The sequence below is a fragment of the Trichomycterus rosablanca genome, chromosome 1, assembly GCF_030014385.1.
Source record: "Trichomycterus rosablanca isolate fTriRos1 chromosome 1, fTriRos1.hap1, whole genome shotgun sequence".
Taxonomy (NCBI): domain Eukaryota; kingdom Metazoa; phylum Chordata; class Actinopteri; order Siluriformes; family Trichomycteridae; genus Trichomycterus; species Trichomycterus rosablanca.
Genome location: NC_085988.1, coordinates 12,949,958 through 12,974,811, shown reverse-complemented (window position 1 = coordinate 12,974,811; position 24,854 = coordinate 12,949,958). Strand labels below are relative to the sequence as shown.

Here is a 24,854-nt window from a genome sequence, read left to right as displayed (position 1 = left end):
AATGACACCCCCCCCCCCCCGTCACCCCCCCCCCCCACACACACACACACACACACCTAACACACACACACACAAAAAACAAGAGCTGAATCTTAATCAGCAATTGGGTATATATATACAGTGTATCACAAAAGTGAGTACACCCCTCACATTTCTGCAGATATTTAAGTATATCTTTTCATGGGACAACACTGACAAAATGACACTTTGACACAATGAAAAGTAGTTTGTGTGCAGCTTATATAACAGTGTAAATTTATTCTTCCCTCAAAATAACTCAATATACAGCCATTAATGTCTAAACCACCGGCAACAAAAGTGAGTACACCCCTTAGTGAAAGTTCCTGAAGTGTCAATATTTTGTCTGGCCACCATTATTTCCCAGAACTGCCTTAACTCTCCTGGGCATGGAGTTTACCAGAGCTTCTCAGGTTGCCACTGGAATGCTTTTCCACTCCTCCATGACGACATCACGGAGCTGGCGGATATTCGAGACTTTGCACTCCTCCACCTTCCGCTTGAGGATGCCCCAAAGATGTTCTATTGGGTTTAGGTCTGGAGACATGCTTGGCCAGTCCATCACCTTTACCCTCAGCCTCTTCAATAAAGCAGTGGTCGTCTTAGAGGTGTGTTTGGGGTCATTATCATGCTGGAACACTGCCCTGCGACCCAGTTTCCGGAGGGAGGGGATCATGCTCTGCTTCAGTATTTCACAGTACATATTGGAGTTCATGTGTCCCTCAATGAAATGTAACTCCCCAACACCTGCTGCACTCATGCAGCCCCAGACCATGGCATTCCCACCACCATGCTTGACTGTAGGCATGACACACTTATCTTTGTACTCCTCACCTGATTGCCGCCACACATGCTTGAGACCATCTGAACCAAACAAATTAATCTTGGTCTCATCAGACCATAGGACATGGTTCCAGTAATCCATGTCCTTTGTTGACATGTCTTCAGCAAACTGTTTGCGGGCTTTCTTGTGTAGAGACTTCAGAAGAGGCTTCCTTCTGGGGTGACAGCCATGCAGACCAATTTGATGTAGTGTGCGGCGTATGGTCTGAGCACTGACAGGCTGACCCCCCACCTTTTCAATCTCTGCAGCAATGCTGACAGCACTCCTGCGCCTATCTTTCAAAGACAGCAGTTAGATGTGACGCTGAGCACGTGCACTCAGCTTCTTTGGACGACCGACGCGAGGTCTGTTCTGAGTGGACCCTGCTCTTTTAAAACGCTGGATGATCTTGGCCACTGTGCTGCAGCTCAGTTTCAGGGTGTTGGCAATCTTCTTGTAGCCTTGGCCATCTTCATGTAGCGCAACAATTCGTCTTTTAAGATCCTCAGAGAGTTCTTTGCCATGAGGTGCCATGTTGGAACTTTCAGTGACCAGTATGAGAGAGTGTGAGAGCTGTACTACTAAATTGAACACACCTGCTCCCTATGCACACCTGAGACCTAGTAACACTAACAAATCACATGACATTTTGGAGGGAAAATGACAAGCAGTGCTCAATTTGGACATTTAGGGGTGTAGTCTCTTAGGGGTGTACTCACTTTTGTTGCCAGTGGTTTAGACATTAATGGCTGTATATTGAGTTATTTTGAGGGAAGAATAAATTTACACTGTTATATAAGCTGCACACAGACTACTTTTCATTGTGTCAAAGTGTCATTTTGTCAGTGTTGTCCCATGAAAAGATATACTTAAATATCTGCAGAAATGTGAGGGGTGTACTCACTTTTGTGATACACTGTATATATATATATATATATTTGTGTGTGTGTGTGTGTGTGTGTGTGTATGTGTGCGCGCTCGCTCTGGGATTGTTCAAGGCTGTTGCTCCAGATGGTTACCGGTCAGTGAACAGGTCGTGTAGGCAGCAGGACATTAGCTGCTGTGTGAGTGTGTGATAGGTGAAGGACCTGGAGTTTGTGCACCTTCACGGTCCACTTGTGGTCAGCAGCCCAGTAGTCATCAAGCTAATGATAAAACACTATTGTTTTTACCTCCCTTCTACAGAGCCTTGTCTTAACGTCCAGTACTGTACTCTACTACACCCTATATGCCAACAAGAAGCTTTTGGACACCCTTGCTGTATGTTGTTCCTGTCTGTACTACACTTTCATACTCTATAACCCTCTTCTTTACCCCACCCACCATCTAGTGCAGACTGTGTTTTACCCTATTATACTCCACATTACCCTACTCTGCATAACCATGTTATTCCATGTTATGATACCTTATGTTACCTTATATTACTAATATATACTCTTTTAATTTACCCCACCCCCTTTTATTACTATATCCAGCGGTACTGTACCCTACTTTACTGTTACCTATAGTTTTCTCTATTATAATTTACTATAATCAACTCTACTTCAGTCATCTACTTTGTATAGCATTACTATATGGAGTTCTCTGTACCTTACGCTACTCTACCATACTCTTCAGTTCTCTTTTCTTCTCTTTACCCTACTCACCAAACCCTTTTATAACCTACACAACTTTTATAATAGGCCCACCTGCCATATAGCTCAGCAGGTAGGCAGGGATTACAGTATCATGCCCACCTGCCATGCCACTTATGACCAGCATGAGGAATGGATGCTCAGGTGACTGGCAGTGCCAGTTCCTTTAATTGTCAGTCTATGCACCTCATTAAGCACTGATGGCTCTCTGGTCCAGTCCGGTTTTCCCGCTGACGTGTATGTTGACATTCTTTATCTTCTTTCTAGGGAACTCGGTTTGACTTTAGGCGCCTTTTGGTTTTGTCAGATTGGCATGTTTTGGCACTCCTATAAGCTGACCCCACCAAGAAAACCACCAAGGAGTCCATTTTTAACTTATTACTGGACTTTACTCCACAGTTTCTACATTATCTTATAATACCCTACAACCTTTACCCTAAAACAACTTACACTACCTTGATTTACCCTACAATACTCTGTTCCTGGACCCCACTCTTTATTACCCTATACCCTACACTACTTTGTTTTTTATCATACAATACCACATGTTTCTAGACTTTAATCTACAGTAGCTTACTTCTTTTACCCCAATGTACCTTATATTACTCTTGTCTACTTTGAATCACCCTACTATGCCCCCATATTATGGTACCCTGTGTTATTCTACATCTTAAACTAAAACTATTATTATTTTATTCCTCACCCTACTGTCATCTGTGCTCCTCAACCTTTCTACACCCTATACACCTATACTTTTATCATCTTTACACAATGTGAGCAATTAATATGACCAGAATTAAATATATAAACAGGCGAGGAGCTGCTGAGAGCCAAGCATGAATTTATTAAAGGAACGAAAAAACACGAGTTCTACAGTGAGAAGATCTCTGATGGTTTGGTTGTGGATAGACGAAGCTCAAGCAGGAATGTTTTATAAGAGTGTGTTTAAAAATGGTAGCAGTGCTGTAGTGGTTACGGTTCTGTTTCACCCTGCTGTCCCAATTTATTACACACACACCGTGACAGTTTTCCTTCTGAGCTTTTTAATGATTCCATTCTGCTTCGTTCTGGTCTGCTCTGCTGTACTGAGAGAAATTTATCTTCAGCTCTTTACCGTTACCTACAGAATCGTACCAGGTATCCGTCCAAAACATCATCAAACTCTCCACTTTACCTGCTGCTTGATTGACAGCAGACATTGTGGGTTTACGTCATTTTTGGCAAATCCATTCAGATGTGGGAAATATGATTAAAGATGACCATGGTACTGTATTTGCGGTCACCATAGTGGATCATTCTGGTCTGCATATCAGACATGGTACAGTTTTTATACTGGATTCTCTTCCTGATGGCTAGACTGTCTGGGCAATCATGTCTGTGTAGTAGCTCGACAGGTCGATAGCACTACTGAGATTCGAAACCCTAATGTCAGTGGTGGTGGGCTAGTGTACCACTGGTGGGCTCTGTATATGTATACACCGATCAGCCATAACATTAAAACCACCTCCTTGTTTCTACACTCACTGTCCATTTTATCAGCTCCACTTACCATATAGAAGCACTTTGTAGTTCTACACTTACTGATTACAATTACTGACTGTAGTCTATCTGTTTCTCTACATACTTTTTAGCCTGCTTTAACCTGTTCTTCAATGGTCAGGACCCCCACAGGACCAACACAGAGCAGGTATTATTTAGGTGGTGGATTATTCTCAGCACTGCAGTGACACTGACATGGTGGTGGTGTGTTAGTGTGTGTTGTGCTGGTATGAGTGGATCAGACACAGCAGCGCTGCTGGAGCTTTTAAACACCTCACTGTCACTGCTGGACTGAGAATAGTCCACCAACCAAAAATATCCAGCCAACAGCGCCCCGTGGGCAGCGTCCTGTGACCACTGATGAAGGTCTAGAACAGGGGTATTCAACTAAAATTTTAAGAGGTCCAGTTAGAGAAAATTTCTTGAAGCAAAGGTCCGGAATGTTTAACTATATATACAGTATATACAGTATATATATATATATATATATATATATATAGCATTTAGCGGACACTTTTATCCAAAGCGACTTACACAATGAGCAACTGAGGGTTAAGGGCCTTACTCAGGGACCCAACAGTGGCAACTTGGTGGTGGTGGGGCTTGAACCGGCAACCTTCTGTTTATTAGTCCAGTACCTTAACCACTGAGCTATCACTGCATAACATATAATATATATATTGATATACAGTGTATCACAAAAGTGAGTACACCCCTCACATTTCTGCAAATATTTTATTATATCTTTTCATGGGACAACACTATAGAAATAAAACTTGGATATAACTTAGAGTAGTCAGTGTACAACTTGTATAGCAGTGTAGATTTACTGTCTTCTGAAAATAACTCAACACACAGCCATTAATGTCTAAATGGCTGGCAACATAAGTGAGTACACCCCACAGTGAACATGTCCAAATTGTGCCCAAAGTGTCAATATTTTGTGTGACCACCATTATTATCCAGCACTGCCTTAACCCTCCTGGGCATGGAATTCACCAGAGCTGCACAGGTTGCTACTGGAATCCTCTTCCACTCCTCCATGATGACATCACGGAGCTGGTGGATGTTAGACACCTTGAACTCCTCCACCTTCCACTTGAGGATGCGCCACAGGTGCTCAGTTGGGTTTAGTCCATCACCTTTACCTTCAGCTTCCTCAGCAAGGCAGTTGTAATCTTGGAGGTTGTGTTTGGGGTCGTTATCCTGTTGGAAAACTGCCATGAGGCCCAGTTTTCGAAGGGAGGGGATCATGCTCTGTTTCAGAATGTCACAGTACATGTTGGAATTCATGTTTCCCTCAATGAACTGCAGCTCCCCAGTGCCAGCAACACTCATGCAGCCCAAGACCATGATGCTACCACCACCATGCTTGACTGTAGGCAAGATACAGTTGTCTTGGTACTTCTCACCAGGGCGCCGCCACACATGCTGGACACCATCTGAGCCAAACAAGTATATCTTGGTCTCGTCAGACCACAGGGCATTCCAGTAATCCATGTTCTTGGACTGCTTGTCTTCAGCAAACTGTTTGCTGGCTTTCTTGTGCGTCAGCTTCCTTCTGGGATGACGACCATGCAGACCGAGTTGATGCAGTGTGCGGCATATGGTCTGAGCACTGACAGGCTGACCTCCCACGTCTTCAACCTCTGCAGCAATGCTGGCAACACTCATGTGTCTATTTTTTAAAGCCAACCTCTGGATATGACGCCGAACACGTGGACTCAACTTCTTTGGTCGACCCTGGTGAAGCCTGTTCCGAGTGGAACCTGTCCTGTAAAACCGCTGTATGACCTTGGCCACCATGCTGTAGCTCAGTTTCAGGGTGTTAGCAATCTTCTTATAGCCCAGGCCATCTTTGTGGAGAGCAACAATTCTATTTCTCACATCCTCAGAGAGTTCTTTGCCATGAGGTGCCATGTTGAATATCCAGTGGCCAGTATGAGAGAATTGTACCCAAAACACCAAATTTAACAGCCCTGCTCCCCATTTACACCTGGGACCTTGACACATGACACCAGGGAGGGACAACGACACATTTGGGCACAATTTGGACATGTTCACTGTGGGGTGTACTCACTTATGTTGCCAGCTATTTAGACATTAATGGCTGTGTGTTGAGTTATTTTCAGAAGACAGTAAATCTACACTGCTATACAAGCTGTACACTGACTACTCTAAGTTATATCCAAGTTTCATGTCTATAGTGTTGTCCCATGAAAAGATATAATGAAATATTTGCAGAAATGTGAGGGGTGTACTCACTTTTGTGATACACTGTATATTATATATAAGTAGCCTAGTAGTTGTATCAACATCTGCATGTAATCAATAACTGACTGTCAAATCAAATGTCTGTTTGTTTATTAGGATTTTAACGTCATGTTTTACACTTTGGTTACATTCATGACAGGAACGGTAGTTACTCGTTACACAAGACTCATCAGTTCACAAGTTTATATCCAACACAGTCATGGACAATTTAGTGTCTCCAATTCACCTCACTTGCACGTCTTTGTACTATGGGAGGAAACCGGAGCACCGAAGTAAACCCATGCAGACACGGGGAGAACATGCAAACTCCACACAGAGAGGACCCGGACCACCCCACCTTATCAAACCTTTCTCTTATGAAATTAGGAGAAAATAAAAATAAATTGTGCTCCAGTGGGAAGTAAGAACAGAGATGAGTCTCTCCATCACGGATTAAATGCTGTAATTTTTGCTGTACACGTTTCTTTTTTGGAGAGCGCCATTTGTCTCCTGTCTCACTCGTCTTTTCTCAACTTTCTCCTGCACAGTCGTCTGTATCTCTCCCTTCGTTTGTTCTACGTTCGCTACGTTCACATGTAACTCGCCTCTAACTCTCTCATCTGTAGAGTTGCAGTGTTTACCGACTGGAATGCACAGACTTGATTGGCTGAGTGGTGTCACGTGATCTCTGGTGTCTGTGCGTTTTCTCATCCACTAAACCGCTACCGTAAATGGTACAGAAGCTGCGCCGGTTAAAATAGAAGCGCTCCATCAGGTTTCAAATAATAACTTTCTGTTTTGGCTGTAGGTCCGGGTCCGTATCGGACAGCTTCTGGGTCCGGACCCGGACCGCGGTCCGCCTGTTAGTGACCTCTGGTCTAGAAGATGACCGACTCAAACAGCAGCAATAGATGAGCGATCGTCTCTGACTTTACATCTACAAGGTGGAGCAACTAGGTAGGAGTGTCTAATAGAGTGGACAGTGAGTGGACACAGTGTTTAAAAACTCCAGCAGCGCTGCTGTGTCTGATCCACTCATACCAGCACAACACACACTAACACACAACCACCATGTCAGTGTCACTGCAGTGCTGAGAAAGATCCACCACCTAAATAATACCTGCTCTGTGGTGGTCCTGTGGGGGTCCTGACCATTGAAGAACAGGGTGAAAGGGGGCTAAGAAAGCATGCAGAGATACAGATGGACTACAGTCAGTAATTGTAGAACTACAATTATATACAGGGGTTAAACAAAATAACTGAAACACCTGGTTTTAGACCACAATAATTTATTAGTATGGTGTCCTTTTGCGGCCAATACAGCGTCAATTCGTCTTGGAAATGACATATACAAGTCCTGCACAGTGGTCAGAGGGATTTTAAGCCATTCTTCTTGCAGGATAGTGGCCAGGTCACTACGTGATGCTGGTGGAGGAAAACGTTTCCTGACTCGCTTCTCCAAAACACCCCAAAGTGGCTCAATAACATTTAGATCTGGTGACCATGGGAGATGTTCAACTTCACTTTCATGTTCATCAAACCAATCTTTCACCAGTCTTGCTGTGTGTATTGGTGCATTGTCATCCTGATACACGGCACCGCCATTGGATGCACATGGTCCTCCAGAATGGTTCGGTAGTCCTCGGCAGTGACGCGCCCATCTAGCACAAGTATTGGGCCAAGGGAATGCCATGATATGGCAGCCCAAACCATCACTGATCCACCCCCATGCTTCACTCTGGGCATGCAACAGTCTGGGTGGTACGCTTCTTTGGGGCTTCTCCACACCGTAACTCTCCCGGATGTGGGGAAAACAGTAAAGGTGGACTCATCAGAGAACAATACATGTTTCACATTGTCCACAGCCCAAGATTTGCGCTCCTTGCACCATTGAAACCGACGTTTGGCATTGGCACGAGTGACCAAAGGTTTGGCTATAGCAGCCCGGCCGTGTATATTGACCCTGTGGAGCTCCCGACGGACAGTTCTGGTGGAAACAGGAGAGTCGAGGTGCACATTTAATTCTGCCGTGATTTGGGCAGCCGTGGTTTTATGTTTTTTGGATACAATCCGGGTTAGCACCCGAACATCCCTTTCGGACAGCTTCCTCTTGCGTCCACAGTTAATCCTGTTGGATGTGGTTTGTCCTTCTTGGTGGTATGCTGACATTACACTGGATACCGTGGCTCTCCATACATCACAAAGACTTGCTGTCTTGGTCACAGATGCGCCAGCAAGACGTGCACCAACAATTTGTCCTCTTTTGAACTCTGGTATGTCACCCATAATGTTGTGTGCATTGCAATATTTTGAGCAAAACTGTGCTCTTACCCTGCTAATTGAACCTTCACACTCTGCTCTTACTGGTGCAATGTGCAATTAATGAAGATTGGCCACCAGACTGGTCCAATTTAGCCATGAAACCTCCCACACTAAAATGACAGGTGTTTCAGTTATTTTGTCCAACCCCTGTATATATATATAAGAAGATTGAACAATCCTGCCATGGATGTAACCAATGTGTTGACATGGTCTTAAATCAATAAATAAACAAAAAGTTGAGGGCCTTGCTCAAGGGCCCAAAAGTGAGGCTTGACCAGTGACTTTCTGATTACCATTCCAGGAGCTTAACAGTTGGACTCCCACTGCCCTTCTGTTTTACTTATTAGCTTCAGCTTTAGGGGATTGAACGCTAATGTCCGAAGCAACATAGACTCAGATTGTGCTGATTGCAGAGAATTGCAGATGTTTTCTTTGTGCTTTGTCATCCTTCCTCTCCTGTACAGTGGGGATCCAGGGCAGAGGGAGAGTTACCACAGAGAGCTCAGTCAGTCGGGGTATCAAAGTTAGTTTTTTTTTTCGTGGCCCGCCTCTGTATTTTGTTCCACTTAGTTTGGGATGGCGCGCGTGTTCTGGCTCTCCGTCGGCGGAGGATGAATCAGAAGCTTGTTCTGTGTATTGTTAAAGAAATCAAAGTGTGGAAGATGAAAACCGCAGAGTGCCATCTCGCATTATGCGTCTGTCTCACCTTTCAGCTCTCGCACAGGTGTATCGTCTCAGTGTGTGTGTGTGTGTGTGTCTGGGGGGGGGGGGAGAGTCTCTCATTAGAAGCGGCGCCTTTCTGAAGAACCCTCCACCGCCTCCTCCACGTATCTCCTCCTGCTTTTCTGTTCTCCTGTCTGCTTTCATCTTTGTGCTCGAGCTAAATTAAAGATGAGTCTGAGCAGAAACACTTTCATCTACAATAAGAGCGGCGCTGCTAAAGACGTTAGTTTACTGTCTCACCACACACACACACACACACACACACACACACACACCTTGCATTCATCTCAGATTAGAAATCTTCTAACGTCGAGGCTGAGAACGCAGCGGGAATCATTAAACCACCAGCAGGCCGTCGCTTGTTTTTCATGTTCTCATGAACGCTTACAAGATAAATACTCATCTACAACGACAGTCCTGTACACTATACAGCCAAAAGTATGTGGACACCCCTCCTGATGATGGAATTTAGTTCTCTGCCACATCCAGTTTGGGGAAGTCCCCTTTCTTGGTCAGCATGGTTATGGTTTGACTGGTTGTGTTTAAATGAGCTCCAGTTGCTCTACACAGAGTCCTGATCTCAACCAGACTCAACACTTTTAGGGTGAATTACACTCAGACTGTGAGCAGGACCTTCTCCTCACTTCTCTTCTCTTTTCTTCTCTTCTCCTTGCTTCTTATACTCTTTTCTCTTCTGTTCTCTTTACTTACTTCTCTTCTTTTCTTTTCTTTTTATCTCTTCTCTTCTCTATACGTCCTTCAATTCTGTTCTGCTTTCTTCTCTTCTATTCTCTTCTCTTCTATTTTCTCTTCTCTATACGTCCTTCTCTTCTATTCTCTTCTCTTCTATTTTCTCTTCTCTTCTATTTTCTCTTCTCTATACGTCCTTCTCTTCTCTTCTTTTCTCTTCTCTTCTCTTCTCTTCTCTATACGTCCTTCTCTTCTTTTCTCTTCTCTTCTCTTCTCTTCTCTATACGTCCTTCTCTTCTTTTCTCTTCTCTTCTTTTTTCTTCTCTTCTCCTTGCTTCTTATACTCTTTTCTCTTCTGTTCTCTTTACTTACTTCTCTTCTTTTCTTTTCTTCTTATCTCTTCTCTTCTCTATACGTCCTTCAATTCTGTTCTGCTTTCTTCTCTTCTATTCTCTTCTCTTCTATTTTCTCTTCTCTATACGTCCTTCTCTTCTTTTCTCTTCTCTTCTTTTTTCTTCTCTTCTCCTTGCTTCTTATACTCTTTTCTCTTCTGTTCTCTTTACTTACTTCTCTTCTTTTCTTTTCTTTTTATCTCTTCTCTTCTCTATACGTCATTCAATTCTGTTCTGCTTTCTTCTCTTCTATTTTCTCTTCTCTTCTATTTTCTCTTCTCTTCTATTTTCTCTTTTCTTTACGTCCTTCTCTTCTCTTCTCTTCTCTTCTCTTCTCTATACGTCCTTCTCTTCTCTTCTTTTCTCTTCTCTTCTCTTCTCTATACGTCCTTCTCTTCTTTTCTCTTCTCTTCTTTTTTCTTCTCTTCTCCTTGCTTCTTATACTCTTTTCTCTTCTGTTCTCTTTACTTACTTCTCTTCTTTTCTTTTCTTCTTATCTCTTCTCTTCTCTATACGTCCTTCAATTCTGTTCTGCTTTCTTCTCTTCTCTTCTCTTCTATTTTCTCTTCTCTATACGTCCTTCTCTTCTCTTCTCTATACGTCCTTCTCTTCTCTATATGTCCTTCTCTTCTCTTCTCTATACGTCCTTCTCTTCTCTTCTTTTCTCTTCTCTTCTTTTTTTTCTCTTCTCCTTGCTTCTTATACTCCTTTCTCTTCTGTTCTCTTTACTTACTTCTCTTCTTTTCTTTTCTTCTTATCTCTTCTCTTCTCTATACGTCCTTCAATTCTGTTCTGCTTTCTTCTCTTCTATTTTCTCTTCTCTATACGTCCTTCTCTTCTCTTCTCTTCTCTATACGTCCTTCTCTTCTCTTCTCTTCTCTTCTCTTCTCTATACGTCCTTCTCTTCTCTTCTCTATACGTCCTTCTCTTCTCTTCTCTATACGTCCTTCTCTTCTCTTCTTTTCTCTTCTCTTCTTTTTTTTTCTCTTCTCCTTGCTTCTTATACTCCTTTCTCTTCTTTTCTTTTCTTTATCTCTTCTCTTCTCTATACGTCCTTCAATTCTGTTCTGCTTTCTTCTCTTCTATTTTCTCTTCTTTATACGTCCTTCTCTTCTCTTCTCTTCTCTCTACGTCCTTCTCTTCTTTTCAATTCAATTCAATTTGCTTTATTGACATGACAAATGCACATATTTGTATTGTCAAAGCATACATATACAGGGGTTGGACAATGAAACTGAAACACCTGTCATTTTAGTGTGGGAGGTTTCATGGCTAAATTGGACCAGTCTGGTGGCCAATCTTCATTACTTGCACATTGCACCAGTAAGAGCAGAGTGTGAAGGTTCAATTAGCAGGGTAAGAGCACAGTTTTGCTCAAAATATTGCAATGCACACAACATTATGGGTGACATACCAGAGTTCAAAAGAGGACAAATTGTTGGTGCACGTCTTGCTGGCGCATCTGTGACCAAGACAGCAAGTCTTTGTGATGTATCAAGAGCCACGGTATCCAGTGTAATGTCAGCATACCACCAAGAAGGACAAACCACATCCAACAGGATTAACTGTGGACGCAAGAGGAAGCTGTCTGAAAGGGATGTTCGGGTGCTAACCCGGATTGTATCCAAAAAACATAAAACCACGGCTGCCCAAATCACGGCAGAATTAAATGTGCACCTCAACTCTCCTGTTTCCACCAGAACTGTCCGTCGGGAGCTCCACAGGGTCAATATACGTGGCCGGGCTGCTATAGCCAAACCTTTGGTCACTCGTGCCAATGCCAAACGTCGGTTTCAATGGTGCAAGGAGCGCAAATCTTGGGCTGTGGACAATGTGAAACATGTATTGTTCTCTGATGAGTCCACCTTTACTGTTTTCCCCACATCCGGGAGAGTTACGGTGTGGAGAAGCCCCAAAGAAGCGTACCACCCAGACTGTTGCATGCCCAGAGTGAAGCATGGGGGTGGATCAGTGATGGTTTGGGCTGCCGTATCATGGCATTCCCTTGGCCCAACACTTGTGCTAGATGGGCACGTCACTGCCAAGGACTACCGAACCATTCTGGAGGACCATGTGCATCCAATGGTTCAAACATTGTATCCTGAAGGCGGTGCCGTGTATCAGGATGACAATGCACCAATACACACAGCAAGACTGGTGAAAGATTGGTTTGATGAACATGAAAGTGAAGTTGAACATCTCCCATGGCCTGCACAGTCACCAGATCTAAATATTATTGAGCCACTTTGGGGTGTTTTGGAGAAGCGAGTCAGGAAACGTTTTCCTCCACCAGCATCACGTAGTGACCTGGCCACTATCCTACAAGAAGAATGGCTTAAAATCCCTCTGACCACTGTGCAGGACTTGAATATGTCATTTCCAAGACGAATTGACGCTGTATTGGCCGCAAAAGGAGGCCCTACACCATACTAATAAATTATTGTGGTCTAAAACCAGGTGTTTCAGTTTCATTGTCCAACCCCTGTATATAGTATATATATAGCATAGTACATAGTATATGTATAAATAATAAAAAGAACAAGTATGTACATAAAAATAAAATGGTAAAGAAAATATCATTAAGTGTGTGGTGTGTGTGTGTGTGTGTGTGTGCAGGGGGGTATATAATATACATAAATAGTAAAAAGAACAAGTATATACAGTGTATCACAAAAGTGAGTACACCCCTCACATTTCTGCAAATATTTCATTATATCTTTTCATGGGACAACACTATAGAAATAAAACTTGGATATAACTTAGAGTAGTCAGTGTACAACTTGTATAGCAGTGTAGATTTACTGTCTTCTGAAAATAACTCAACACACAGCCATTAATGTCTAAATGGCTGGCAACATAAGTGAGTACACCCCACAGTGAACATGTCCAAATTGTGCCCAAAGTGTCAATATTTTGTGTGACCACCATTATTATCCAGCACTGCCTTAACCCTCCTGGGCATGGAATTCACCAGAGCTGCACAGGTTGCTACTGGAATCCTCTTCCACTCCTCCATGATGACATCACGGAGCTGGTGGATGTTAGACACCTTGAACTCCTCCACCTTCCACTTGAGGATGCGCCACAGGTGCTCAGTTGGGTTTAGTCCATCACCTTTACCTTCAGCTTCCTCAGCAAGGCAGTTGTCATCTTGGAGGTTGTGTTTGGGGTCGTTATCCTGTTGGAAAACTGCCATGAGGCCCAGTTTTCGAAGGGAGGGGATCATGCTCTGTTTCAGAATGTCACAGTATGTTGGAATTCATGTTTCCCTCAATGAACCGCAGCTCCCCAGTGCCAGCAACACTCATGCAGCCCAAGACCATGATGCTACCACCACCATGCTTGACTGTAGGCAAGATACAGTTGTCTTGGTACTTCTCACCAGGGCGCCGCCACACATGCTGGACACCATCTGAGCCAAACAAGTTTATCTTGGTCTCGTCAGACCACAGGGCATTCCAGTAATCCATGTTCTTGGACTGCTTGTTTTCAGCAAACTGTTTGCGGGCTTTCTTGTGCGTCAGCTTCCTTCTGGGATGACGACCATGCAGACCGAGTTGATGCAGTGTGCGGCGTATGGTCTGAGCACTGACAGGCTGACCTCCCACGTCTTCAACCTCTGCAGCAATGCTGGCAGCACTCATGTGTCTATTTTTTAAAGCCAACCTCTGGATATGACGCCGAACACGTGGACTCAACTTCTTTGGTCGACCCTGGCGAAGCCTGTTCCGAGTGGAACCTGTCCTGGAAAACCGCTGTATGACCTTGGCCACCATGCTGTAGCTCAGTTTCAGGGTATTAGCAATCTTCTTATAGCCCAGGCCATCTTTGTGGAGAGCAACAATTCTATTTCTCACATCCTCAGAGAGTTATTTGCCATGAGGTGCCATGTTGAATATCCAGTGGCCAGTATGAGAGAATTGTACCCAGAACACCAAATTTAACAGCCCTGCTCCCCATTTACACCTGGGACCTTGACACATGACACCAGGGAGGGACAACGACACATTTGGGCACAATTTGGACATGTTCACTGTGGGGTGTACTCACTTATGTTGCAGCTATTTAGACATTAATGGCTGTGTGTTGAGTTATTTTCAGAAGACAGTAAATCTACACTGCTATACAAGCTGTACACTGACTACTCTAAGTTATATCCAAGTTTCATGTCTATAGTGTTGTCCCATGAAAAGATATAATGAAATATTTGCAGAAATGTGAGGGATGTACTCACTTTTGTGATACACTGTATATAGATAAAATGGTAAAGAAAATATAATTATGTAATAAAACAATTGTTAATAAAAAAGAGAGAAAATATCATTATGTGTGGTAAGTGTGTGTGTGGGGGGGGGATTATCTGGTGTTGCACTCACTGTCCCGGAGTGTGTGACACTCATGTACATATTTGGCTGCAGTGGAGGCTGATGGTCCCTCTCCTAATATAATGGCCAGTTTCTGGCTCTCTGTCAGTTTTCTAAAGCTGCTCACTTCTCTTTCAAACTGATCAAAATATTTGTTTCTGATTGGTGTGTATTTTGGCCACTTTAGAAGGAAGTGCACCTCTGTCTCAACCTCACCTGTCCTGCAGTGACCACACAGTCTCTCCTCTCTGGGGATCCAGGACTTTTTTAACCTGCCTCTCTCGATGGCCAGGCTGTGGTCACTCAGTCTGTATTTGGTGAGGATCTGTCTCTGCTTCGTATCTCGGACAGTGAGGAGATACGTGGCCAGGTTGTATTCATGTTTTAGGGTCAGATAGCAGTTTAGTCTGTTTTGGGATTGAGTTTGGGTTGTCCAATATTCCAGTTAAGTGTTCCTGTTCTGTTTGATGATTTGGGTGATTCTGATTGGTTTTTGTGAAGCAGTGCTGGTCAGAGAGTTGGGGTTGTTAGTGGTCAGTGTGTTGGTCAGTCTCTGGACCAGCTGACACAGGGGACTCTTTTCAGGGTAGAGCTCTTGGGATAGGAGTGCCTGAAACTGCAGGCTTGTTGTGGGACTGGATTTTAGGTGCATCCAGAATTTAAGTGCTCTTTTTTCAATATTAATGATTAATGGGTATCGACCTAATTCAGCCCTGCATGCGTTGGTTGGGGTTTTTCTTTGTACATGTAAAATCATTCTGCAGAATTCTGCATGCAGGACTTCAGTGGGATGTTTGTCCCATCTAGTGTAGTCATGATGACTGAGTGGACCCCATACTTCACTACCGTATAGCGCAATGGGCAGGATTATACTGTCAAAGATCTTCAACCGGATTCCAATTGGGACGTCAATCTTAATGAATTTGTTTTTAATTGAATAGAGGGCTCCGCAGGCCTTCTCTTTCAGTGCATCCACTGCCAGACCGAAGCCTCCTGAGGTGCTGATTTTGAGCCCCAGGTAATCATAAGAAAGGGTGTGGTCTAGGGCGGTGTCTCCTAGATTAAAAGTGTACCTGCTCTCCTGAGATCTGGCTTTCTTTTGGAAGATCATGATTTTAGATTTATCAGGATTTACTGTCAGGGCCCATGTCTGACAGAACTTCTCCAGCAGATCCAGATGCTCCTGAAGCCCCTTTTCTGTGGGCGACAGCAGCATCAGGTCATCCGCATAGAGAAGAAATTTAACTTCCGTTTTATTTAGTGTCAGGCCGGGATTTGAAGATCGCTCCAATAACACCGCTAAATCATTGATATAGATATTAAATAGAGTAGGAGACAAGCTGCAACCCTGCCTGTCACCACGCCCCTGAGTGAAGACCTCAGTCATTTTATTGCCAATTTTTACTCCACATTTATTATTGACATACATTGATTTAATGATGTCATAGACTTTACCCCCTACACCATTTTGGATAATTTTATAATATAATCCTTCTTGCCAGATTGAATCAAATGCTTTTCTAAAAATCTATAAAACATGCAAAAACTTTAGCATGATTTTGTTTGTGTAGATGTTGGTGGATTAGGGTGTGTAGGGTGTAAATATGGTCAGTAGTGCGATGATTTGGTAAAAAGCCGATCTGTCCATTACTCAGGACACTGTGCTCGGTAAGGAAGGCCTGTATCCGGGCGTTAACGATACAGCAGAACACCTTCCCCAGGTTACTGCTCACACAGATGCCTCGGTAGTTGTTGGGGTGGAATTTGTCTCCACTCTTGTAGATTGGGGAAATAAGCCCCCTGTTCCAGATCCCAGGAAAGCAGCCGGACTGGAGAACAATCCGAGCAGAGCCTGCTGTAGCTGAGGACTGCTGCACTTCAGCATCTCGGTCCTGATGCTGTCAGGTCCACAGGCTTTTCTGGATTTTCTCTTCTCTTCTCTTCTCCTCTCTTCTCCTCTCTTCTCTTCTCCTCTCTTCTCTATACGTTCTTCTCTTCTCTATACGTTCTTCTCTTCTCTATACGTCCCTCTCTTCTCTTCTCTATATACGTTCTTCTCTTCTCTATACGTCCTTCTCTTCTCTTCTCTATACGTCCTTCTCTTCTCTATATGTCCTTCTCTTCTCTATACGTTCTTCTCTTCTCTATACGTCCTTCTCTTCTCTTCTCTTCTCTTCTCTTCTCTTCTCTTCTCTTCTCTTCTCTTCTCTTCTCCTCTCCTCTCCTCTCCTCTCCTCTCCTCTCCTCTCCTCTCCTCTCCTCTCCTCTCTATACGTCCTTCTCTTCTCTTCTCTTCTCCTCTCTTCTCTATAGGTTCTTCTCTTCTCTTCTCTATACGTCCTTTTCTTCTCTTCTCTTCTCTTCTCTATATGTCCTTCTCTTCTCTTCTCTATACGTCCTTCCCTTCTCTTCTCTTCTCCTCTCTTCTCTATACGTTCTTCTCTTCTCTTCTCTATACGTCCTTCTCTTCTCTTCTCTATATGTCCTTCTCTTCTCTTCTCTTCTCTATACGTCCTTCTCTTCTCTTCTCTATACGTCCTTCTCTTCTCTTCTCTTCTCTTTTCTTCTCTTCTCCTCTCTTCTCTATACGTTCTTCTCTTCTCTATACGTTCTTCTCTTCTCTATACGTCCTTCTCTTCTCTTCTCTTCTCTATACGTTCTTCTCTTCTTTTCTCTATACGTCCTTCTCTTCTCTTCTCTTCTCTTTTCTTCTCTTCTCCTCTCTTCTCTATACGTTCTTCTCTTCTCTATACGTCCTTCTCTTCTCTTCTCTTCTCTATACGTTCTTCTCTTCTCTATACGTCCTTCTCTTCTCTTCTCTATACGTTCTTCTCTTCTCTATACGTTCTTCTCTTCTCTTCTCTACTCTTCTCTATACGTTCTTCTCTTCTCTATACGTTCTTCTCTTCTCTTCTTTTCTCTATACGTTCTTCTCTTCCCTTCTCTTCTCTTCTCTTCTCTTCTCTTCTCTATACGTTCTTCCCTTCTCTTCTTTTCTCTATACGTTCTTCTCTTCCCTTCTCTTCTCTTCTCTATACGTTCTTCTCTTCTCTTCTCTATACGTCCTTCTCTTCTCTTCTCTATACGTCCTTCCCTTCTCTTCTCTTCTCTTCTCCTCTCTTCTCTATACGTTCTTCTCTTCTCTATACGTCCTTCTCTTCTCTTCTCTATACGTTCTTCTCTTTTCTTCTCTTCTCTATACGTTCTTCTCTTCTCTTCTCTATACGTCCTTCTCTTCTCTTCTCTATACGTTCTTCTCTTTTCTTCTCTATACGTTCTTCTCTTCTCTTCTCTTCTCTATACGTCCTTCTCTTCTCTTCTCTATACGTTCTTCTCTTCCCTTCTCTTCTCTATACGTTCTTCTCTTCTCTATACGTTCTTTTCTCTTCTCTTCTCTATACGTTCTTCTCTTCTCTATACGTTCTTCTCTTCTCTTCTCTTCTCTTCTCTATACGTCCTTCTCTTCTCTTCTCTATACGTTCTTCTCTTTTCTTCTCTATACGTTCTTCTCTTCTCTTCTCTATACGTTCTTCTCTTCTTTTCTCTATACGTTCTTCTCTTCCCTTCTCTTCTCTATACGTTCTTCTCTTCTTTTCTCTATACGTCCTTCTCTTCTCTTCTCTTCTCTTTTCTTCTCTTCTCCTCTCTTCTCTATACGTTCTTCTCTTCTCTATACGTCCTTCTCTTCTCTTCTCTTCTCTTCTCTATACGTTCTTCTCTTCTCTATACGTCCTTCTCTTCTCTTCTCTATACGTTCTTCTCTTCTCTATACGTTCTTCTCTTCTCTTCTCTACTCTTCTCTATACGTTCTTCTCTTCTCTATACGTTCTTCTCTTCTCTTCTCTTCTTTTCTCTATACGTTCTTCTCTTCCCTTCTCTTCTCTTCTCTTCTCTTCTCTTCTCTATACGTTCTTCCCTTCTCTTCTTTTCTCTATACGTTCTTCTCTTCCCTTCTCTTCTCTTCTCTATACGTTCTTCTCTTCTCTTCTCTATACGTCCTTCTCTTCTCTTCTCTATACGTCCTTCCCTTCTCTTCTCTTCTCTTCTCCTCTCTTCTCTATACGTTCTTCTCTTCTCTATACGTCCTTCTCTTCTCTTCTCTATACGTTCTTCTCTTTTCTTCTCTTCTCTATACGTTCTTCTCTTCTCTTCTCTTCTCTATACGTCCTTCTCTTCTCTTCTCTATACGTTCTTCTCTTTTCTTCTCTATACGTTCTTCTCTTCTCTTCTCTTCTCTATACGTCCTTCTCTTCTCTTCTCTATACGTTCTTCTCTTCCCTTCTCTTCTCTATACGTTCTTCTCTTCTCTATACGTTCTTCTCTTCTCTTCTCTATACGTTCTTCTCTTCTCTTCTCTATACGTTCTTCTCTTCTCTTCTCTTCTCTATACGTCCTTCTCTTCTCTTCTCTATACGTTCTTCTCTTTTCTTCTCTATACGTTCTTCTCTTCTCTTCTCTATACGTTCTTCTCTTCCCTTCTCTTCTCTATACGTTCTTCTCTTCTCTTCTCTATACGTTCTTCTCTTCTCTTCTCTATACGTTCTTCTTTTCTCTTTTCTTCTCTATACATTCTTCTCTTCTCTATACGTTCTTCTCTTCTCTTCTCTATACGTTCTTCTCTTCTCTTCTCTTCTCTATACGTTCTTCTCTTCTCATCCTTCTCTTCTCTATACGTTCTTCTCTTCTCTTTATTCTCTTCTCTTCTCCTTTCTTCGTTTTTTGACTCTACTGACTCAGTGGGCACAAATTCCCACAGACACACTCCAAAGTCTTGTAGAAAGTCTTCCCAGAATAGTGACTGATGTCAAAGCTACAAATGAAAGACAGCGCAATTTAGTATACATTTTATAAATATGTCCTTTTACAAAAACTAAAAGGCTATTAAAACAGAGTGACCTCTGTGTGATCTTCTGAGAAGGCTTCTCACAAGACTTTGAAGTATGCCTGTGGGAATTTGTGTCCATTAAGTCAACAAAGCATTTGTATGGCTGGACACTGACTGATGTTCCGGTGCATTCCAGAGCTGTTGAGTGGGGCTGAGGTCAGGAGTCAAGTTGGAAGCATATGATTCCCTTTATATAACTGATTTATTACACCTGTTAGCAACTGTAGTGGCTGAAACACATGAATTCAGAAATTACAAGGGGCGTCCCAATACTTTTGTCCACGTAGTGTATGATTACTTATTGATGATCAAACAAAGTGTCCTGATGTCAGAATCTATGAATATAGAGGTGATGCCTGAACACTGGATGATATACTGCTATTTTCTCTCTCTCTCTCTCTCTCTCTCTCTCTCCGACCAGACTCTGGAGGGGGTGTTGTGTTTCCGCTACAGTGGGGGTCCAGGCCAGGTGGACGGTTACTACAGAGAGCTCAGTCTGGGGATCAGAGTGGACGTCGAGCCCTCCGTCTTCTTCACCCGGGTCAGCACTCTTCCAGCGACCAGGTACAGGTTTACAAACATCACCTTATTTCTGATCAACATGTCGTTACACTGGCGGCACGGTGGCTCGGTGGGTAGCACCGTCGCCTCACAGCAAGAAGGTCCTGGGTTTGATTCTCAGGTGATGCAGTCTGGGTCCTTTCTGTGTGGAGTTCATGTTCTCCCTGTGTCTGTGTGGGTTTCCTCCTACAGTCCAAAGACATTTAGTCAGGTTAAATGGAGATAGTAATGTCCCCCCAGGTGTGTGTGTGTGTGTGTGACCTTGCCCAAACTGTTGTTATGATGCTGTGTCCATGTATGTTTGGCCATTAAATGTTTATTAATGTTTATCAGAAATCCATATTTCCATGCCGCTCAGGTGGCTGGGTGGCTGCATGAACAACTATTGGCTGTTGTTCATCCAGGAAGGGAAATGCCGGCTAACTGATGCAGTTACGACCTCTGCTGGCTGATTGATGGCCTCTGCACAGAGTTGAGGAATAATGCTGATCAGGGTGTGGCTCTCCGTGCACAAGGCTGATCTGCTTATGAACCACATCAGCTCCTGACCTCACTGTCTCTACTCCACCGACTAAATGGGCACAAATTCCCACAGAAACACTCCAAGGTCTTGTAGAAAAGCTTCAGCTCACACACATCATATTCAGTACAGTGGCTGTGGCTCGACAGGTGAAGCAAAAATAACAATAACAGCAATTTCTGATTCTATTCAGTCAGTTCTTTCCCGCCGTTTCTCTGTATGATGTCAGAATTAAATAATAACTGTACAGATAAGAGAAAATTTAATCGTAGTAGTAATAATATCTGTCTCTGTCCGAGTCTCTGTGTGAAGAGAGAGATTATTGTGCAATCGTAGCCAATAGAATTGCATTATTATCTCAAATATCTGCTCTTTCACTTCACTATCTCATCCAGCTCTTATCTTCACTCGTCCTGATAGACCCGCCGCACCGCCGCGCTTCAGAAACACTCGCTCACACGCTGAAAATAATCATCCTCGCCTATTTTTACCCTATTTCTATTTTTCATTACAGTCTGCCAGCTTTGATCAACTTTTTTTGGTGGTGGTGGTTTTTTATAGCAAAGAATACCAGAGCGATTTGTCTTTGAGGTTTGTTTCTATAACCACAAGCTATAATAAGTGTAATTTATTCATGTTAAGGTATTTTAATAGCTTTTTTAAATGCAGATGGGGTTCATCAAGTGCAAGGAATAAGTCGTAAATCATACACTGATCAGCCATAACATTAAAACCACCTCTTTGTTTCTACACTCACTGTCCATTTTATCAGCTCCACTTACCATATAGAAGCACTTTGTAGTTCTACAATTACTGACTGTAGTCCATCTGTTTCTCTACATGGTTTGTTAGCCCCCTTTCATGCTGTTCTTCAATGGTCAGAACGCCCACAGGACCACTACAGAGTAGGTATTATTTAGGTGGTGGATCATTCTCAGCACTGCAGTGACACTGACATGGTGGTGGTGTGTTAGTGTGTGTTGTGCTGGTATGAGTGGATCAGACACAGCAGTGCTACTGGAGTTTTTAAATACCGTGTCCACTCACTGTCCACTCTATTAGACACTCCTACCTAGTTGGTCCACCTTGTAGATGTAAAGTCAGAGACGATCGCTCATCTATTGCTGCTGTTTGAGTCGGTCATCTTCTAGACCTTCATCAGTGGTCACAGGACGCTGCCCACGGGGCGCTGTCGGCTGGATATTTTTGGTGTGTGGACTATTCTCAGTCCAGCAGTGACAGTGAGGTGTTTAAAAACTCCAGCAGAGCTGCTGTGTCTGATCCACTCATACCAGCACAACACACACTAACACACCACCACCATGTCAGTGTCACTGCAGTGCTGAGAATGATTCACCACCTAAATAATACCTGCTCTGTGGTGGTCCTGTGGGGGTCCTGACCATTGAAGAACAGCATGAACGGGGGCTAACAAAGTATGTAGAGAAACAGATGGACTACAGTCAGTAGTTGTAGAACTACAAAGTGCTTCTATATGGTAAGTGGAGCTGATAAAATGAACAGTGAGTGTAGTGTATATACAGTGTATCACAAAAGTGAGTACACCCTTCACATTTTTGCAAATATTAGATTATATCTTTTCATGGGACAACACTATAGACATGAAACTTGGATATAACTTAGAGTAGTCAGTGTACAGCTTGTATAGCAGTGTAGATTTACTGTCTTCTGAAAATAACTCAACACACAGCCATTAATGTCTAAATAGCTGGCAACATAAGTGAGTACACCCCACAGTGAACATGTCCAAATTGTGCCCAAATGTGTCGTTGTCCCTCCCTGGTGTCATGTGTCAAGGTCCCAGGTGTAAATGGGGAGCAGGGCTGTTAAATTTGGTGTTTTGGGTACAATTCTCTCATACTGGCCACTGGATATTCAACATGGCACCTCATGGCAAAGAACTCTCTGAGGATGTGAGAAATAGAATTGTTGCTCTCCACAAAGATGGCCTGGGCTATAAGAAGATTGCTAACACCCTGAAACTGAGCTACAGCATGGTGGCCAAGGTCATACAGCGGTTTTCCAGGACAGGTTCCACTTGGAACAGGCTTCGCCAGGGTCGACCAAAGAAGTTGAGTCCACGTGTTCGGCGTCATATCCAGAGGTTGGCTTTAAAAAATAGACACATGAGTGCTGCCAGCATTGCTGCAGAGGTTGAAGACGTGGGAGGTCAGCCTGTCAGTGCTCAGACCATACGCCGCACACTGCATCAACTCGGTCTGCATGGTTGTCATCCCAGAAGGAAGCTGACGCACAAGAAAGCCCGCAAACAGTTTGCTGAAGACAAGCAGTCCAAGAACATGGATTACTGGAATGCCCTGTGGTCTGACGAGACCAAGATAAACTTGTTTGGCTCAGATGGTGTCCAGCATGTGTGGCGGCGCCCTGGTGAGAAGTACCAAGACAACTGTATCTTGCCTACAGTCAAGCATGGTGGTGGTAGCATCATGGTCTTGGGCTGCATGAGTGTTGCTGGCACTGGGGAGCTGCAGTTCATTGAGGGAAACATGAATTCCAACATGTACTGTGACATTCTGAAACAGAGCATGATCCCCTCCCTTCGAAAACTGGGCCTCATGGCAGTTTTCCAACAGGATAACGACCCCAAACACAACCTCCAAGATGACAACTGCCTTGCTGAGGAAGCTGAAGGTAAAGGTGATGGACTAAACCCAATTGAGCACCTTTGGCGCATCCTCAAGTGGAAGGTGGAGGAGTTCAAGGTGTCTAACATCCACCAGCTCCGTGATGTCATCATGGAGGAGTGGAAGAGGATTCCAGTAGCAACCTGTGCAGCTCTGGTGAATTCCATGCCCAGGAGGGTTAAGGCAGTGCTGGATAATAATGGTGGTCACACAAAATATTGACACTTTGGGCACAATTTGGACATGTTGACTGTGGGGTGTACTCACTTATGTTGCCAGCCATTTAGACATTAATGGCTGTGTGTTTAGTTATTTTCAGAAGACAGTAAATCTACACTGCTATACAAGTTGTACACTGACTACTCTAAGTTATATCCAAGTTTTATTTCTATAGTGTTGTCCCATGAAAAGATATAATAAAATATTTGCAGAAATGTGAGGGGTGTACTCACTTTTGTGATACACTGTACAGTGTATCACAAAAGTGAGTACACCCCTCACATTTCTGCAGATATTTAAGTATATCTTTTCATGGGACAACACTGACAAAATGACACTTTGACACAATGAAAAGTAGTCTGTGTGCAGCTTATATAACAGTGTAAATTTATTCTTCCCTCAAAATAACTCAATATACAGCCATTAATGTCTAAACCACCGGCAACAAAAGTGAGTACACCCCTAAGAGACTACACCCCTAAATGTCCAAATTGAGCACTGCTTGTCATTTTCCCTCCAAAATGTCATGTGATTTGTTAGTGTTACTAGGTCTCAGGTGTGCATAGGGAGCAGGTGTGTTCAATTTAGTAGTACAGCTCTCACACTCTCTCATACTGGTCACTGAAAGTTCCAACATGGCACCTCATGGCAAAGAACTCTCTGAGGATCTTAAAAGACGAATTCTTGCGCTACATGAAGATGGCCAAGGCTACAAGAAGATTGCCAACACCCTGAAACTGAGCTGCAGCACAGTGGCCAAGATCATCCAGCGTTTTAAAAGAGCAGGGTCCACTCAGAACAGACCTCGCGTTGGTCGTCCAAAGAAGCTGAGTGCACGTGCTCAGCGTCACATCCAACTGCTGTCTTTGAAAGATAGGCGCAGGAGTGCTGTCAGCATTGCTGCAGAGATTGAAAAGGTGGGGGGTCAGCCTGTCAGTGCTCAGACCATACGCCGCACACTACATAAAATTGGTCTGCATGGCTGTCACCCCAGAAGGAAGCCTCTTCTGAAGTCTCTACACAAGAAAGCCCGCAAACAGTTTTCTGAAGACATGTCAACAAAGGACATGGATTACTGGAACCATGTCCTATGGTCTGATGAGACCAAGATTAATTTGTTTGGTTCAGATGGTCTCAAGCATGTGTGGCGGCAATCAGGTGAGGAGTACAAAGATAAGTGTGTCATGCCTACAGTCAAGCATGGTGGTGGGAATGCCATGGTCTGGGGCTGCATGGGTGCAGCAG

The 24,854-nt window shown here is 43.4% G+C and overlaps 1 protein-coding gene across 1 annotated transcript in view; it reads left to right on the top strand.

Moving 5' to 3' along the window:
- trappc9 (trafficking protein particle complex subunit 9) overlaps nt 1-24,854 on the top strand; it is a 344,576-nt gene that overhangs the window by 177,290 nt on the left and 142,432 nt on the right. Inside the window, exon 18 of the mRNA XM_063018274.1 lies at nt 20,065-20,207. Within this exon, the coding sequence (XP_062874344.1) occupies nt 20,065-20,207 (143 nt within the window). The remainder of the gene's footprint in view (nt 1-20,064; nt 20,208-24,854) is intronic.